The 16948-nt window shown below is 50.6% G+C and overlaps 1 protein-coding gene and 1 long non-coding RNA gene across 2 annotated transcripts in view; both read left to right on the forward strand.

The window, feature by feature from the left end:
- The first annotated feature begins 1486 nt into the window (after window positions 1–1486).
- LOC121353127 lies at window positions 1487–3638 on the forward strand. Its single transcript, XR_005955043.1, has 3 exons — window positions 1487–1716; window positions 2865–2991; window positions 3327–3638. It is a non-coding gene; the product is annotated as an uncharacterized LOC121353127 (long non-coding RNA).
- Window positions 3639–7295: 3657 nt separating this feature from the next.
- LIMD1 (LIM domain containing 1) overlaps window positions 7296–16948 on the forward strand; it is a 33080-nt gene continuing 23427 nt past the window's right edge. Inside the window, exon 1 of the mRNA XM_041466426.1 lies at window positions 7296–8579. Within this exon, the coding sequence (XP_041322360.1) occupies window positions 7427–8579 (1153 nt within the window). The 5' untranslated portion in view covers window positions 7296–7426. The remainder of the gene's footprint in view (window positions 8580–16948) is intronic.

Below are 16948 nucleotides of genomic sequence, written 5' to 3' on the forward strand. Positions count from 1 at the left end.
ATCTCTGTGCAGGAGGGGAGAGGATCAGAGCTCTCATCTGCAGTCCAGATGATAAAAGAGATCTTGCCTGACATGTGGAGGAAAGGTGGGAATTTTTTTGCCTTTCCTGAATAATGTGGCTTTCCGGTATCACAAAGCAGTCTTCAGTGCACTAACCCTGTCTGTCCCAGGAGGCCCCGAGTCACACACCACCTTTGTGACTCGTGGCACTTCTCTCACTCAGGTAAGCCTTGGGTTGGAAAACTTCAGGTCTGGTTTGAAGCCCTGTTGCTATCCAGCACCATCTTCCATACAAAGTTATCCAGGACATTTCCTTGCATGCTCATCTGCCTGGGCCACACCAATTTGCTCTCTCTTCTGAGCTGCTGCATTTCTCACTAAGCAAAGGAATGTGTAAATGGGGCAGGCTTAAGTACAGTGAGTTGCATATTCACAGACTGCTTGCACTAGTGGTGCTCAGCCCGGGCATGAGAAATTCTTTTATTTGAGGAGCCTGGTCTTCTTCACTATAACTCTAAACAAAACCTGTGCATTTACGTGAGCAGAAATGTGTGCTTTGTGCTTGCTCTCTGGGCTGGCTGCAAGGGGGTGGCCCACACTCACATACAAGGCTCTGACCTTCCTCATCTGCCAGTAGTTTTTTACACGTGCCAAAACCAAGCGTAAAAGGTCCGGGGTTGTCCCTACACCCGCGTCCCACTGCCAAAGGAGACACGCAAGCTGCTGAGCAAAGGGAGTTGCTTTTCAGTAACTCTGCCTGGTGCCAGCAATACATGAAGCAAAATACGTACAAGTCATAACAGCTGTAGGTGATCCAATCCACTGACCAGGAATAATAAACACAGGACACATAACTGGGGCAGAAAAAGAGTGATTTAATAAAGGAACGTGACACATTACTGGCAATGGCAGCCTGGGTTTGTTTCTGATGAAGATTAAGAGAATTGGCATAACAGGAAATTGTTTTCTGCTACAAAGGGAAATCAATTGTCTTTAAGCACATAGCAGTGTAATTAGCAAATCTTACTAATTGCCACAAAACAGAAACACAAGTGTGTGTTGCTGGGCTGGTTAAGCCAAGGAAGTACTGTGAAAAAGATCTGTAGAAGCTTTTAGAAGTGAATATTTTCCTTAAGTACGTCTCCATCCCTGGAGAGCCACATCGCTGGATGAAATAGCAAGGGTACAACAAAAACATGTAATTCCCAATTTTCCCATGTGAAAGAGCATTTAAAAACATCTGTTAGTCAGAGAGCTTCTCCTAGGACATGCATGGAAGAACAGAGTGGATGCACTGACTGCATCTGTCAAATCCACTCGAAGTCCACCAGACCACGTGAGGCCGATGACTGATGGCAGGATGTCGTCTGACCTGTGGAGTGCTTCCAGCCCAGCATTACTGGAGGCCACGTCTGTTGGTTAAAAAGGTCACGGTGCTGTTTGTGTTAATGCACTGATAAAGAGGCAGGGAAACAGAGCTGGAAAATTCTCCAGGCGAGCTCTTGTTCTGATAAAAGGCTCTTTTCAGTAAAAAATGGAGAAAACAAACTATTCCACATTCTTTTGAGCAGGGGTAGGAAAACCAACAGAGCTGTCTGCATCAGTTGGTGTAAATCCGCGGCCACTGAAAGGAAGTGTTCTGGCCCATGGAGTGACAGCAGAGGGACACCAATGACTCCAACACCACTGGCACCTGGAGGAACTGAGGAGGGGAAGGTAAAGTTCTTGTCTGCCCCAGAGCAGCAGCTGAGCGCCTGGCACCCAGTTCTGCCCTTCCTCATAGAGACCGAGCTGCTGCAGCTCAGGGATCTGCAGCTTCTCTCTCTGCTGCTTCCTGGGTTCCTGTTTGGATCTCGGTCATTCTGCATGGCTCCTCTAACCTTCCCAAGGTGTGGCCTGCCAAGTAACCCTCCCTGCCTCAGTTTACCCACCTCTAGGCAGGGCCCACAGCATCCCCACTGAACTGATGCTGCAGGTGCAGCTATTTAGGAAGGAACTGCCTCTCCTGAAAGGCAGTGTGGAAAGGTGTGCCTGTACTGCCCTGGCCTTTCTCTCCCATTACTGTTAATTAAATTAGTGTTAATTAATACTCCTAGCATAATTCCCTGCCAGAGATAATGCCCTGTGGTAGACACTTGTAGCACAGCAGGATCCAGCAGAAATGTCTGGATCCATTTCTGCCCTGATCCCAAGGGCATGGGTCGCACCCACCCAGGCTGCATGGTGGGCACCAGGGCTGCCTCCAGTGCCCAGGCTGCCCCTGCAGCTTGGGGGTTCAGTGTGCAGGCAGCAGGCAAGGCAGGCTGCAGGCAGGGCTGGCAGAGCCGGCTGCAGGCAGGACAGGCCTCCTGGAGGAATGCAGGGGCCCCTGGGGCAGCCGTGAGGAGGAACAGCACGTCCCTGCCCTGCCCTGCCCTGCCGCCTTCCTGAAAACCTTCGGGAAGGCAGAGGCTGAGGTTTGGCCTCCCCACCTCCGCAGCGCCCCATCCAGCAGTCTGGCACCTGGCTTAAGCCTAACCCTCCCACCCACAGCAGCCCCCGGGCTCACCTCTGCAGTCACCTTGCTTCATCCCTCCCTCCTCCTCCTCCTCCACCCTCTTATTTGCCCAACAGTGCTGTGCATCATCTTCCTAGTATAAAGCATCTGGCAGGTGCAGATAAATGGCACATTTAATGAAAATCTCTATTAGAAAGCTGCAAGGAAAGTCCATAATTTCCCCCTGCTATTCAGTCAGGAGTTCACAGATGCCGTGGCACTGCCTTGCAAGAAGCTGAGAAGCACATTTGCTCCTGCAAGAACCACGCCAGGCTCTATCCTGGAAATACTTCTGCCTTATAAATGACTCACTCTGTTTATACTCTAGCACTGAAGCCTTTATTACCTTCTTGCTAAAACACACCAGAGCACGTATCTCAGGCCCTGCAGAGCGGTGTGCGTAGTCCTGTGGGAAATGACCTGCCTGGGACAGCTACGGCCCTGGAGAGACACAGGTACTGGGGACCAGCCCTGGACATGTCCACAAACAACCTGGTGTGCTGCCAGCCACTGGTTCCTCACACTCGTTTGGTTGCAAATAAGTAGTGTGAGCATGCAATAGTTGCTTCTGGAGAGAGATCCGGCTATAAATTGGCACCCAGACTCCTCCTAATCATGTTTTTCCATAAACTATACAGCCGCGGGCTGTTGTCATGCTTTAAAATATGAGGGCGTTTTCTCCCAGATAGAAAAAAGATCGGGGCGGGGGGAGGGCAGGGGAAAGAAACTTGTGAACTTGTGGTGGAGAATTTCTTCACATTTTCTCCATCTCTCTGCAATGTGAGCCCAGACACCAACGTGGCAGCGAGAAACAAGGACAGATGATCCCCTTCCTGCTCTTATTGGCGACTTCCCTGTTTACCCAGGCAGGCAGAGCTGTGCCCCGGCCTGCCGGCCCTGGAGCGCCCTGCTGCCCCTGCACAAGGCTGCGCTGGTGTGCCCAGCACTCCCACTGAGGTGGAGCCAAAAGCTGGGAACACCACTGGGGGCTGCCTCTCCCCAGACCACTGCCTCCCTCCACCCCACAGGCAGCTGAGACTGCCACGTGGAGCGGGACTGAGTTACAAGCTGTCAGCATTATTTTGCATTAATAAATGCAGTGTGTAAGCCTTGCCCACAGGAACAAAAACAGATGAAATGAGCAATGTTTTGGGTTTTGGGTTTTTTTTTTTTTTTCTCTTCAAGGGGTAGGGTTTAGCATAAGTTAATTCCAATTGGCACATAGATTTTGGTCCTGTGCTACAACAGCAATCGTGGACCCATTAATTTCTTAACAGGCATGGGCTGTAAAAGTCACAGGAACTGTAAACATGTGGGACCATATCTAATCATAGCAGAAGGGTCTGCAAGTCAGTGTAGTATTACATCTCCAGTCTAGTAGAAAGTTCAAATTAATCATCTGCTCACTTGGGAATACCTCTAGCCCAAATCTCACAGAAAGAATAAATCCGAGCAGGAAACTTCAAAGGTATTTTGCTGCCTAATGTTCGCTGAAACCATTGCAAATTCAACTCCAAAATGCCTTTGAATGGCTTGGCGGTGATCCCCCCTCGAAGGCGCTTGCCATCAAAGTGTCTGCTCATGCATGCGGAGCCTGGAAGGAGGCCAAGCCCAGTGCGAGGGGTTCCCTATCCAAAGGGCTTCAGCGGCCTTTTCCACGTCGTCCGCGTAAGCATTGTTCTGCAGACAGCTGATTTGATCCTCTGGCATAGGAAGGAAATGTACTTTACATAGCTGGTGAAGGTCAGCAGCATCCAGAGCGGCCATTTGGCAAGAAGACTGCTTCCCCCCACTCCTTCCCTCTGCAAAGTGGTGAGCTCCTGCAGGTCAGACTGTAAAAGGACTTACAGATGTTAGATAAAAAGTAATGGCAGAAAATGTATGCGTGACCTAAAAAAGAAAGACAAAAAAATACGTGATCTGATGGAAGTTAGATTCTTCCTTGGTTTGTGTGTTGAAAGCTGAAAATAGAGACATCTACTCCCAAATCCTTCTGCTCCACCAAACAGACTGTTTTTTAGAGGGATGGAAGAGCCTCATCTCAGTGTGTTGGAATAAAAAAAACTCCAGTAGACACAAGTCTGAATCTCTGATGTGCTGGATAGGAACATGACCTCCCCTGATTAACTTCACATCCTTTGGGGAGAAGGAGGCAAGAAGGTGCATGATGTGTAATTTCCTTTCCAAGTGCTCTTTGTCCACGTTGCATATTCCTCCAGCGAGTAAAGCAGTGCTGGGGCTCACGCTCCCATCCTTATCTACCTGATGCTCTGTTTCCTTTCTGTCATTCTCCATACAAATATGAACTCAATATGTGCTTCAGTACCAACTTTGTTGTTACTTATTGTTTTAACATTGAAGCTTGCCCATTTTAGATAAAAGTGGTCATACTGAAAGCTAAGCATCTCAGCTAAGCCCATGTCCAAAAGCATCCTGAAGGCAGCAATGAGGAGGAGGCGTCCCATGCCTCAATCACTTGCCGTGGTTCTCCTGGTCAGCCCAGAGTGTTGCCAAAAACAGACTTCCAGGAGACCTTTCTGAGGATGCTCTTTAGACACTGAAACTGTTTTGGCTTTCATTGCCCCAGCTGAGCTTTACCTCAAACTTGACAGTTTTGGCCAAGACCCACAAAAGAGGTAGTCACTCTTGCTCTTGGTAACTGGTGGCCTGAGCCTACACCTGCCTGGCATGAAGCAGCTGGTGGGGGCCACTGTGGCCTCTCCCAGCCACAAAAATGGGAGGCAAACCCCTTCCACTCCAGCCAAAAGAGCCCTAGCATGGGCAGGGGTTTGTGGTCTTTGCATGATGGACATCCAGATGGCTAAACTCTCCTCCTGAACTTGTGGGGCTTGTGCAAAGTGGGGTTTAGCCCCCAGGGACCCAGCTTCTCTCAAAGTGAAACAGGTCTTGTGGGGATCAGCCTGAGAAAGTTGTGAGACCCCTCCTTCCCTCATCCCCACAGCAGAGGAGGGCTTGGAAAGGTTTGATAGATGGGATTGCCTGAGAGTTGGGATGTTTCCCTGATACTGTGAAAAGCTCCAGCATTATGAATCTCTTTAAAAAGTGGCAGGCCATGGTTAGTAGCAATATGTGCTGGGGTGCCACTTCTCCAGATCCTGAGGACTGGGGGAGCTGTGCTTTGCCCTGTGCTGGGATTCCCATCCACCTGTCTTCCCTAGAAACCATAAACCCCCTTATCTAAAGCTGTGCTATGGCTGGGCTAACTTTTGTGAGTCCAGAGTTCATCATTTATCAGCTGCTGCAGGGACAAGCCTCCAACCTCTCAGTCCTGCTCGGAGCCTCTTCGGAGACGCCACAGCATTTCCAAGGTTGCCTTGAAAGAAGACAAGGCACCTTTTGAAGGGGCTCACAGTGCCATCATTTTTAAGCACATTGGGCCAAATCTCACAGGAAGAGGCAGGATATTTTAGGTCTGGCCTCAGTTGCTCAGGAGTGTTTTTGTAAGGGAATGGGTCAAAAGAGGAGGGGATTTTTTTTTTTTTATTTCTGGCATGTTTTGGTCACAGCCCAATTCACTATTATTAATGGCAGAGAATTTCCACATTCCTTAACATTTGGCCCTCTCTCCTGGAGCCTGGGGGAGAATTACAATAACAAGTCATGGGAATGCCAGACACGTGCCTGGGCCCGTAGGATCAACTGCACCAGTAAGTTTACTGAGAGGTACCACAGCTCCCTTACCAACCAGCCTCTCCCATGAGCCCGGCAGAGCTCCCACTGCAGCCCCCCAACCTCTGGGCAGCCCCAGGCTGTGTTTTGCTGTGAAAATTTTGCAACTGGCCCAGGCTGGCAGAGGAGGGAGACTGGGATGTAAAGTGTGGATTCACATGGGTAAGTCTTTAATCGTGGGCATGAAGTGTCCCGATCACATCGGGGCACCCCAAATGCAGCTTTGCACACAGCTCCTAGACCTTCTAAGCATTTGGGAACATGATTCACACAGTCCCTATGCAAAACACATATGCTACCAAATCACAAAGCAACAATAATTTTATGATGTCATGACCCATCTGCTTCTTTCCTCATCTAAATGTCTCTGGAGTTGGTCTTGCTGCAGTTACATGTATGATGCTGGATAACAGGGTGGGGGGTTTCAAAGGTTTCAGAAGGCTGGGATGCTGATATTATCTTGGGCATCCAGAGGTATCCTTTATTCTTCAGACAAGGAGTTCTTTAGCCATGCTTACTTATGCGTGACTATCCAGCACAGAATGTCTATCTACACCAAGAAAATTCATACAATTTCCTACTCTACAGACTAATGGCTCCAATACTTATGGAATGAGATTTTCCTCGCAGTTTTTCATGGGGGAGTAGGGCTGCATTTTTTTTTTCTTCCCCGACGGGCGTCTGTGATTTTTCACAAGGCTTCTTCAGGAAGGTTTCCAGGCTGCAGGGTGAAAAAGAGGAATATTATCCAGGGGGGAGACGAGGCAAAAGCACCTTCCTTGCATCACCCGGGTGACTTTAACCACCGTGCGCACGCCCTTCCCAGCTCCGCTGCCTGACCCGAGCCCTTCCCGAGCCGGTCCGGACGCCGCGGGACATCTCCGCAACCGCACGCGACCCTTGGGGACAGACCGCGCGCGCCCCCGCCACGGAGCGGGGGCGAGCAGCGCGCGCGGAGAGGGTGGGCGTGGCTTAGGGCGCGGTCAGTGGGGACGGTCAGGGCGTGCTCACGGCGGCCACGCCCCCTTCCCGCGCCCGCGGCCACGCCCCCGGCGGGGACGGGCGCGGCGGGAGCGCGGCGGGACGGAGCGGCTGCCGCTGCCGGCGTTGCCTTGATCCCGGCGGGAAGGAGGAGAGGAGGAGGAGGAGGAACAAGAAGAAAAAGAAGAAGGCGGGGGTCTTCCCGCTAAGCCGGGCAGGATGGACAAGTACGACGATCTGGGTCTGGAAGCCAGCAAGTTCATCGAGGACCTCAACATGTACGAGGCCTCCAAGGACGGTCTCTTTCGGGTGGACAAAGCTGCCGGCAACAACCCCGAGTTCGAGGAGACCAGGCGGGTGTTCGCCACCAAGATGGCCAAGATCCACCTCCAGCAGCAGCAGCAGCAGCAGCAGCAGGAGGAGATGCTGATGGCCGCGATGAACGGAGGGGCTGCCGCCTTCCAGCCCCCCCGTCCCAGCCCGCCGGTGGCGCGGGGTTCGAAGCCGCCCCCCGCCGCCGAGGGGCCGCGAGCGAGGCCCTGCGAGGGAGGCGAGCGGGGCTTCGGAGAGAGCGGCACACGTGCCGAGGCCGCAGGGAGCCAGGCCGGGCGCCGGGGCTGGGAAGCGGAGCCCGACAGGATCCCTCGAGTTGGGGGCTCACAGCCTGGCGCGGGGCGCGGGGAGCAGCAGGCTGGGAGCCCCGGCGACCCCCAGCCCTGCCGCGGCGGGCAGGAGAACGGCGGCGAGGGCAGGCGAGGTGTCGGGGGCCGTGACCCGGTGCCAGCCGGACAGAGGTCCTCCTCCTTCTCAAACGCCGGGACCCCCTCGGTGGGGCAGGAGGAGCCCCCGCCACAGCAGAGGTGCTCATCCTTCTCGGCACCCTCAGCGCAGCCCACTCGAGGGTTTTCAGGCTCCGCTGAGCCCTGCGGTCCCAAAGCCGGAGGAGATGGCAGCCAGCCGTGGTACCAGGGTGTCTCGCTCTCCTTCCCGCCAGGCTCCGCACCTGCTGCTCCCAGCGTGGAATACCAGCACGCCGCTGCCTACCCCAGCCCAGCCAGTCACTTCGTGGCCCACGGTCAGACCCACAGGCCCGCCGGCAGCAGCGGGAACCCTGAGCCGGGCTCCTCGCGCCTGGCCTCGCGAGGGATGGTGGCTCCCAATGCGCCGCAGATGCTTTTCCCGGAGGGCGTGAGCGGGCCACGGTCAGACTCTGGGCACCTGGATGGCTCCAGCACAGCAAAGGTGAAGCTGCCCTGCCAGACCCTCCTTCCACAGCCAGAGCAAGGGCCATCGGCGGCTGAGCTGAAGCTGGAGGCGCTGACCCAGCGCCTGGAGCAGGAGATGGATGCTCGGCCAAAGGCCGATTACTTTGGTAAGAAGGCAATCCGCCCGTCGGCACGAGGAGGGCTCATTGCAAAGTGTCACGGCAGTGTTCAGACCTGCAGGATTGCATTTGCCTGTACATCTGCTTGGTTGTGCTCCATCAGTTGCCCAGAGCAGGGGTTTTTTATTTAACTTTTATTTATCACAGGGATTAGACGCTCTTCCTCCTGTGACACCTTTTTCTTTAATCCTACCTCTCTAATTTTAAAGCAAAGGTAGTTTAGCAGCTTTGAGGGGGGCAGTGCTGGGAAGAAGCTGTAACAGCGTATTTTGAAGTGCCCTTCATTGCCAGCAGGGAGGTACTTAACTTTTCTTGACAATGCTCCTGGTTCTGTGTGTCTTACAAGGATGTGTCCCGACCACGTGTGGGTGGGAAGGCAGCCATCCAGCCTGCGGAGGAGTTGTGCCTGCATAGGCTACAGTCATGGAGAAGGGCACGGAGTTGAGGGAAGAGAGAAGTAGCTTGGAGATGGGGAGGGCGGCGGTTTCCCAAAGTTGCCAGGATTTCCCTCTGCCCCCAGGTGCTGGTTCCCATCAGCAGTGAAAGGATTGGTTCATCCTGAAGATGTCAGAAGAGCAGGCAGTAGGCACGTTCTTCCCTATGTCTGGGGTCTGTGACGAGTCCAGACCACCACCAGAGGTTATCGCTGGCACTTGGCAGTGGAGAGGAACCACTTACATGCGAGGACTCCCGATGAGAATATTGAATGTCCTTCTGGATTAAATTGATTTGCTACCCCAGGATGGCGGGAGGTCAGGGTCAAATTGCGTGTTTCCGTTCCCTGCTGTGCCACTTCACAATTTAACAGCAGATAAGATAGCTCAGCTTTTGGGAGAGGGAAACCCAGAGTTAGTTGCTGGGAAGGCTGGAAACTCCATGGTTAACTTAAGAAACTATGGGAACAGGCCAGGTATATGGATTTTCCTCATGATTTTAGACGTGCAGTCGCAGAAGTAGAACAGGGACTAGACAGATTAAACTGTTCAGCCTGGTGCTGAGGAAGGGTTTGCATCTCAGCCTGCACAGGTGCTGTTGCACAGGGTCCTGTCTGGTGGGGTCAGTGAGTGGCTCAGTGGTGGTCTGAGCCACACAAGAGCTTCACACCGAGCTTTGGGGATGTAGCTGGGGGGACCACCGAGTGCTCAGCTGCAGATTGCATAACAAAATGTGTTTCTTGGCAGCAGGCAGGGGGACTTGCCCGCAGAGGGCTGTGCCGGGCTTGTTTATCTTGGTATCCGAGACTGGATTAAGCCCCGTGGCAGGGCAGGGGCATTTTTTATCCTGTTGCAGAAAAGTGATGTGTTCAGCTGCTCTGCTCACAGTGTTTTGGCCTGGAAACAAGTTTTGGCACTTTGCGTCCGGTGCAGGAAGCGCGTGGTTTGAATGAGCACAAGGAGCCTCGGTGCAGGGGCTGAATGCCGTGACAAGGAGCTGATGACAGAGATGGGGTTGGGACAGCAGGCTCCTGCGAGGTGGTGCTTGAAAATGGGAATGTTTTTGTGGAGGTGACATTTAGCTCCACTGGACAGGTATCAGGGGTCTCTCCAAAAGACCCTGCTGTGTCTGCTCCTCACGGTGCGTGTGGACTGGCTGGATCGTACCGCATCCAAAAAGAACCTGGGGATGGGCTCGGGAGGCAGAGGAACCCAGTTAACGGTTAGAATACTTTTACATTTTTGTCACAAAATAAGGATGCAAGGCAGGAGGCTTTTGTCCCATGGGAGATTTATAGTGAAGCAGGAGTATTTTTGGCACCATGGAGAGCCCGGCTGGTCAGGTGGCTCAGTGAGCCCCAGGGAGGGAGGAGACACGGAGGCTCCCTGATCCCCAATGCGGTGTTCTGACGTCCTCCTGCCAGGAGATTTTTTACCTGGATGTGATGTCTGAGAAATTTGGGAAGGAGGAGAGTGAGAAGAAAAAAATGAAATGATGCAGTCTTGGCAGAGGGAAAAGTAAAGTTTTGTAGAGCCTCAGTTCAGCAGAAAAAGGATCAGCAGATCTGCCTTGCTGAGGACCAAGGAACAGGAAGGAACAAGTATCGAGGTATTTTAATTCTGGGCCTCCTCCTTCCCCTCTCTTTCTCACTTTTATTTTCATTTTTTGCAGTTACCTTACTTCCTTTGAAGGAACAAAGGACACAGCTGGCCTTCTCAACTATTTTTTGCTATGCCCTACTCTCAAGCTACCAAACTTTAGGATGTAAAATAAACACTTTTATGCAATAGGGATAGAAAAGATCAATAGTTTGTTTTGTTGCAGACTTCTTCCCAGTGAAGGGAAGTCTTTTGCAGCAGTTTTGAAGTTCATCACAGCCAGGAAATGAAACCAGGACTAAAGTACAAATGACCAAAATATTTTATAAAAAATATTTTCAGTTCTCCTAATTTTGTATGCTGCTTTTGTTACAAGGGGATGTTTTTGAAGATGGATCTGACGTCAGGTTAAATACTGTCCTTCAGTCTGTCTCAGTCAGGACCAGATGTTTATAAAGAACAATTAATTCTGATCACAGTAAAGGAGCTGCTTTCTCCTTCACTGTGTGAAAATGTGTGCTTGTAAGTGAAAGCCTAGGAAAGGATAAGCCAGGGACTAGGTAAAATACAGGTAGGATGCTATGCTGAAGAACAGAAGTCTGGTTATCTGTCAGCACCAATTTGCTGTGTGCAAAATGCTTTTGTCTGCTCAGAGTAGGTGTAATAAGAAAGGAAAGAAATACACAAAGCCAAGAATTCACTCTGGGTTTTTTTCCTTTTGTTTTTTTGTAGGTAGTGACCTATGTGTGAGCTGCATGGGCTGCACATGTCTCTAGAGGAATTTCAGTTCTCCAAGAGTGCTTTTGAAGTGCTGATTTGATTTATGGGGGCTGTCAAGGAGGACATAGGGAGTCTCAGGTATCACCCAGGTCTTTTGCTTGGGGAAGGAAGAGCTGAAGTTGCTCCCTAGAGAGGCTGGTTCCCATGCAGCAGAGAAGGGCCCCCATGTCCCTGGGAGGTATCGTTGGAAGCCAGCTTAGGATGTATTTAGGTTTTGGTGTATTATTTCCAGAGAGCATTCAGGAGTGAGGTGCCCAAATCCCACTGATTTCCCGTGGTGTTCCTTTGGGTGCATCAGTGTTCATCTCCTCTTGGTGACAGAAGGTTAAATAGGAGTGATCGGGGGAGTTGCAAATGCTTTGGTAGCACCACTCAAATGTTTAGGGTTAGGTGAAGCGACACCATCCCAAAGACTGAAGGTGCCTGATGAGTTTTCAGGTGAGACGGATACACAACCAATCCAAGCTTCTGCCTGCACTGCCTGGGAGTGACTTGGTAGAGGAGGGGCCTGGCTGAAGTGTGCAGGGGTCTGCGGGGAGGTTTGACTACTTGTTTTAGCATGCAGTGCTTGGTCTGCAGGCACAGGTGGGTGCTTCTAGAGGTGTAACATGTAGCATCACGTTTTTAACAGTGCTTTTTTCATACAGCTAGATGGAAATCTCTATCTGATGAGGATTATCTACACCCTTACCAAGAGCTTTTTATAAAACCATTTTTATGAATGGTTTTCGTGTTATAAATATTTGTTAGCTGTTGTATTCTGGCTTCCTTGTTATTTCCAGCAGAGCTGATAAGCTGCGGGTGATTTAGGAGGGCCCTGGGCATCTTGTTTTGCAGTGAAAAGCTGGGATGCTTCCCAGCAGTCAGGCAGAGAATATCTCCTAGCACAGTCTGCAGATTTTTTTTCCCATTGGCATAAGCAGATCGATAGCTGAGTTGCTGGGGAGACCTGAGAGCCCAGCACCTTTGAATGGGTGTGAGCAGCTCAAAGGCCAGCAGTGCTCTTTGGAAGCATAGTGCACAGTGCAGTTAGTGTTTCACCACTGCTGGAACCACAATTTGTTTAACTTTGGAGCTGTACACACCTGGGGACTTTACTGAGCCCTGCTGATGATGGGCACCAGGACACTTTGTGTGCAGCAAAGGTAATCTCAGGGCTGACAAGTGGAGAATTTGTGATTAAAATGAAAGTTCCTCTGAGTCTGTTTTGTCTGTGGGTGATGATGACAATGCCATTTCCACTGGGATGAGCAGAGGCATCCTTTACTACCTTCTCCTGGGAGAGTACCAAAGGAAACACCTGCCTGCAGCAGAGAGGAGGGAGAGACAGGGAGAGACAGGTCCTAGTGGAAGAAGGGAAGCTAGAAGGATCACGGCACTTGGAGTAGTGGGTGTGTACAGATTGCAAAGCTTATCTCACTGCAAGAAACCAAGCAAATAAGTATTGGCTTGGAATATGGCTCTTCAAGATTACAGCAGTATGTGCTTCTCCTCCCTTCCTCTTGGGAGCTCAGCTGGGTTTGCAAGCTAAGGAAAAATCTACGGAAAGGAAAGAAAAAGCAAAGAGTTGAGGCAGAGGAGCAATCAGTGTTTCAGCCAGGATACAGTAGAAGTGGGACTGAAAGAAATAAGGAGCCTCATTCATGTGGCATGGGAGTTATCATAATCTCTGATGTCACTATAAGGTACTTAAAATGTCACTGACGTGAGTTTGATGGCATTTTCGTCCTTCACTGGCAGTGTGTACATGAAGGTCTGCAGCAAGGTCGGGGTCAAGAACATGGCACGAAAAAGGGAACAGAAAACTTGTGTTTACCAGCACTGTGGTTCTCTGGGCAGGGAGTACCTGTCCATCTTTGTACAGACAACCCTGTCACTCTGTGATGAATAGAACCAATCTGCCAGGTTTTCCAGGTACTCGATCTCACCCAGGCCTCCAAATCTCCTTGAAATCACCTCTCCATCAAGACTTACTTGCTCAGTTACTACAGCTCAGTAGTGGATAAGCAGCATAGCAAGGCATGCTAGGTGTGTAATTTAGAGTTTGATGTAGGAATTACTTTGTTAAGGTGAGCCATGGGAAGGTGGGTGGGTTCAAGTTCCAGAGAAATTCTAAAGTAAAACCAGGAGAATTGAGCATCACATTGTGTATGAGAGGGTGAAGGCTTTTCTCAGCAGACAGTCTTTGAATCACGGGTGTGCAAGTGGAGGGCTTGGTTCTCCTGGGTTCTCAACCTGAGTGGGTTGGAGGCACAGCAGCTGCACCTGTACAGGGTCCTCCCTGTCAGAGTGAGTGTCAAGCAGAATTCTGAATGGGAGGACCCTTGTGAAGGTACAACTTCTGCCAAGAGGCATTAGGATCTACTGTGTGCATGTGTGGACAGATGGGAATGATGTTACCAGAGGTGTGGATTCTTGGAGGGGAGTGGTTCTTCTAAGTTCATCTGGGGGTTCTTCAGCATAAATCCAGCCTCCTGTAAAGAGGGGGCAAAAACCAGTTACGTCTGATGGAGAAGAGTCAATCTGATTGTGGAAATGTGGCTTGCACAGAGTATGTGGAAAGAGTAGGACAGACTTGCTGTTTCTGGATTAGCCAGATAAGCAGACCCACACCACCGGCATCATCCTGCCCCTGCATTCCTCTTACCTGGGACCAAATTGGCATGGCAAAGAAATCTCACCACTGAAGCACTGTCACATTTGGCCGTTCAAAATGAAGTGACAATATTAGTAAGCTCAGCCAGGAGCACGTGTAGGAAAGCTTGGCTGTGTGTTGCTGAGAAGGGAGGTGCTGCTGAAAAGAAGAGGGATGCTGTTGGAAGAACTGTGGTCTTGGTCTGTAGATTGATGTTGTCTGAAATGTGGAAATAAGTCTTAGTCCCAGAAAATGCTGCTGTTCAGCATGGCTTGTGTTGAATTTTGTAGTGAGTGGGATACAGTAAGTAACTAAACTCCTTCTGGTGAGTGTGAAATAGCAACACTTGGAGGAAAAAAAGTCTCCAGGGGCTTTGAGTCTGGTGGTAGATGGAAATGCACTTGTTGAATTTTGAGGGTGGGACTGACATTTGAGCACCGGGTTCGCTTTCATTTCTTACACCCCTTGGTCTGCATCCAACCTGTTGGATCATGTGAGCCGAGGCTGTTCCTGGTGAGAGCCCTCCTGGTCTGCAGTGCTGAGATGGAGTGTAGCAAGTGCCGGGAAGTGGCTTACCGGGCATGTTTTCGGTCCCAGCTCTGTTCCAAAGGTCCCTTTGTTCAGACTCTCAGCTGCAGCGCGGGCGGTTGCTTGCTGCATGATGCGAAAGGGAACAGAGATTTCTTTGTTGTCCAGGGACGGCTGCCCTGCCGGCAGAAATTGAACAGAAATCAGCAATTTCCATCCCTTTCCCTTCCCAAATCTGGCTGCCATTCTGCCTGTGCACTCAGGCAGGAATTTAGTGGTGCTGTGCCTGTGTGATTTGTCATCCTGGTGGTAAAAGAGAAACCTGTCATTTCTTAATAACGTTGTCTAAGGTTGAAAATCATAATTTCAGAGGGAATGTCTGCTGGCATTGGTGCTGGCATAAACACTTGTTAGGAGCTGCAAAGTTACGGAGCGCAGGAATCGGGGATCTTGCTGAACTGTGGCTACTTAGGATCCCTCTGCTTCACACCGAGGACAGAAGTTTTTGCTAAAAGCCACTCCATGCCAAGAAAATTACCCAGAACTGCTGACTAGTGTCAGTGGCATGTGGGGCTGGAGTGATGCTGCTGACATTTTAACACCAGCAGCAAGCACAGTCAGCAGTGTTTCGGGAAGTATCCGTCGGAGCTGGCGTGGGGCAGGGCGCGGAGCCCGTTCTGCAGCAGGATGGGGTTGGAGGTGGCCCCGGTTGCGCTGGCTTCCGTCAGCTGCCTTTGCACACGTGCTGCCGGGCTCAGCGACTGGCTGCCGTCAGCAGCAGCTTTTTCCTTGCTTTTTCCTTGCTTAGCCTAAGCCAAAAGATCAGGATCATTGTGACAGCAGGGAGTGAATGGGGAAAAAAAAGTGGAAAGGAAAAATCAATAAAAAGCATTCCCCCCCCCCCCCCCCCCCCGCCCATTTCAGGCCAGGTGTGCTGAGTGTCAGAGATGAAGGCTCAAGTATGTTGGTTAAAATACTTCAGAATATTATATCTGGAAAGAGCAAAGACTTATTTAGAGAGTAATTTCACTTGCTACTGAGATTTAATAGGCTTTCAAGTAAGATTTAGCAGATACATGTAAGAACATAAACTAGATTCAGATGTGCCATAATGCCATTTTTCAATTGTCAACCTTGGCACAGGATGTGTATGAATATTTATAGCATGTCTGGCTATTACATAGTTGAGTAATTTAGCACATTACAGTTTTTACAGAAAACATTGTCAATGTCTTTTAAAAGCCCTTTCATTCCATGACGTTATTTTCCATTTTTTAGGGACCTAAGTATTGAAAGAAGTGGGCAAAAGGGTTAATCAGGGGGTGAAATGGAGCATGGACTGAAAGGAAGGTGGAAGGGTGGTTGGGAGGGTTGAGGGGTGGGAGGTGGACAAAGATTTTGGTACAGATGTTAGAGCCTTGACAGCTCCTGCAGGATCTGTCCTGTTGGGAAGCCAGAGGGGCAGTGCCTGTGCTCTGAAGCATAGTGGGATAGACGGGAGATGGCAGAGGCAATTTCTGCCCTCCACGGGGTTTGCCTTAGCCTACTTAATAGTGGCTTATGCCTGCCAGCATCTTTACTGGGCGCTGTGCCTGCACTCAGCTGCTGTGCCTTCTGCCTCCTGCTTCTTCTTGCTGCTCATCCACAGTCAGTGTCACCCGGCTGCTTTGTGGAAAGGAGGAAATCGGAGCATGCTGGTGAGATTTTCTGGAGCAGCCACTCATTGGCGCAGAGAAGGGGAAAATGCAGCACTTGCAGTGCAATAACTACGCTGGCTCTGTGGAAAGCCTGGTGGGTGTCGTGGAAAATTGGCAGGTTTTCTGCTCTCGAAACTTTCTGCTCGGCATTGCTGTACTCAGGAGGGAATTTTGAGTCGTTAGCTCTTGTGTCAGATCATTGCACAGAAATTCAGGCTGCCGCTGAATGTGCGCATTCCTGGGAGAGCACATCCATTTGAAAAGCCAGTTTTTTCTTATCTTTGCCTTGACCTTTTTTTTTTTTAATCCTTTTTCTAATGCCTGTACGATTTATCTTTCTTAAAACGTTTCTTTCAATAAATGAGATAAATCTGCTCAGTTCAAAGAGAACCAGAAAGTTTTGCTCGCTTGGTGCCAGCCTGAGTGCTGGGATGGGCCCACAGCCAAGTGAGCATTTCAGTTCATGTAGCATTTGGACAAAACAAAGTAACTAATTATTCTTTGCAGCCTTCTCTCCAGGTTTGTGTCGGTGTGGACTCTGGCTCTGAGTGCAGTGGGGCTTGGCGCAGCACTAGGACGGCTTTCAGCGTGCTGGTTGAATGCACACGGGCAGCTGCGGCACAGAGAGCCAGGTCTGCTCTGCAAAAACCTGGGAAAAGCAAGTGTCTGCTTTTCAGCAGCCAT

The sequence above is a fragment of the Pyrgilauda ruficollis genome, unplaced genomic scaffold (genome assembly GCF_017590135.1).
Source record: "Pyrgilauda ruficollis isolate IOZ18807 unplaced genomic scaffold, ASM1759013v1 scaffold2, whole genome shotgun sequence".
NCBI lineage: Eukaryota > Metazoa > Chordata > Aves > Passeriformes > Passeridae > Pyrgilauda > Pyrgilauda ruficollis.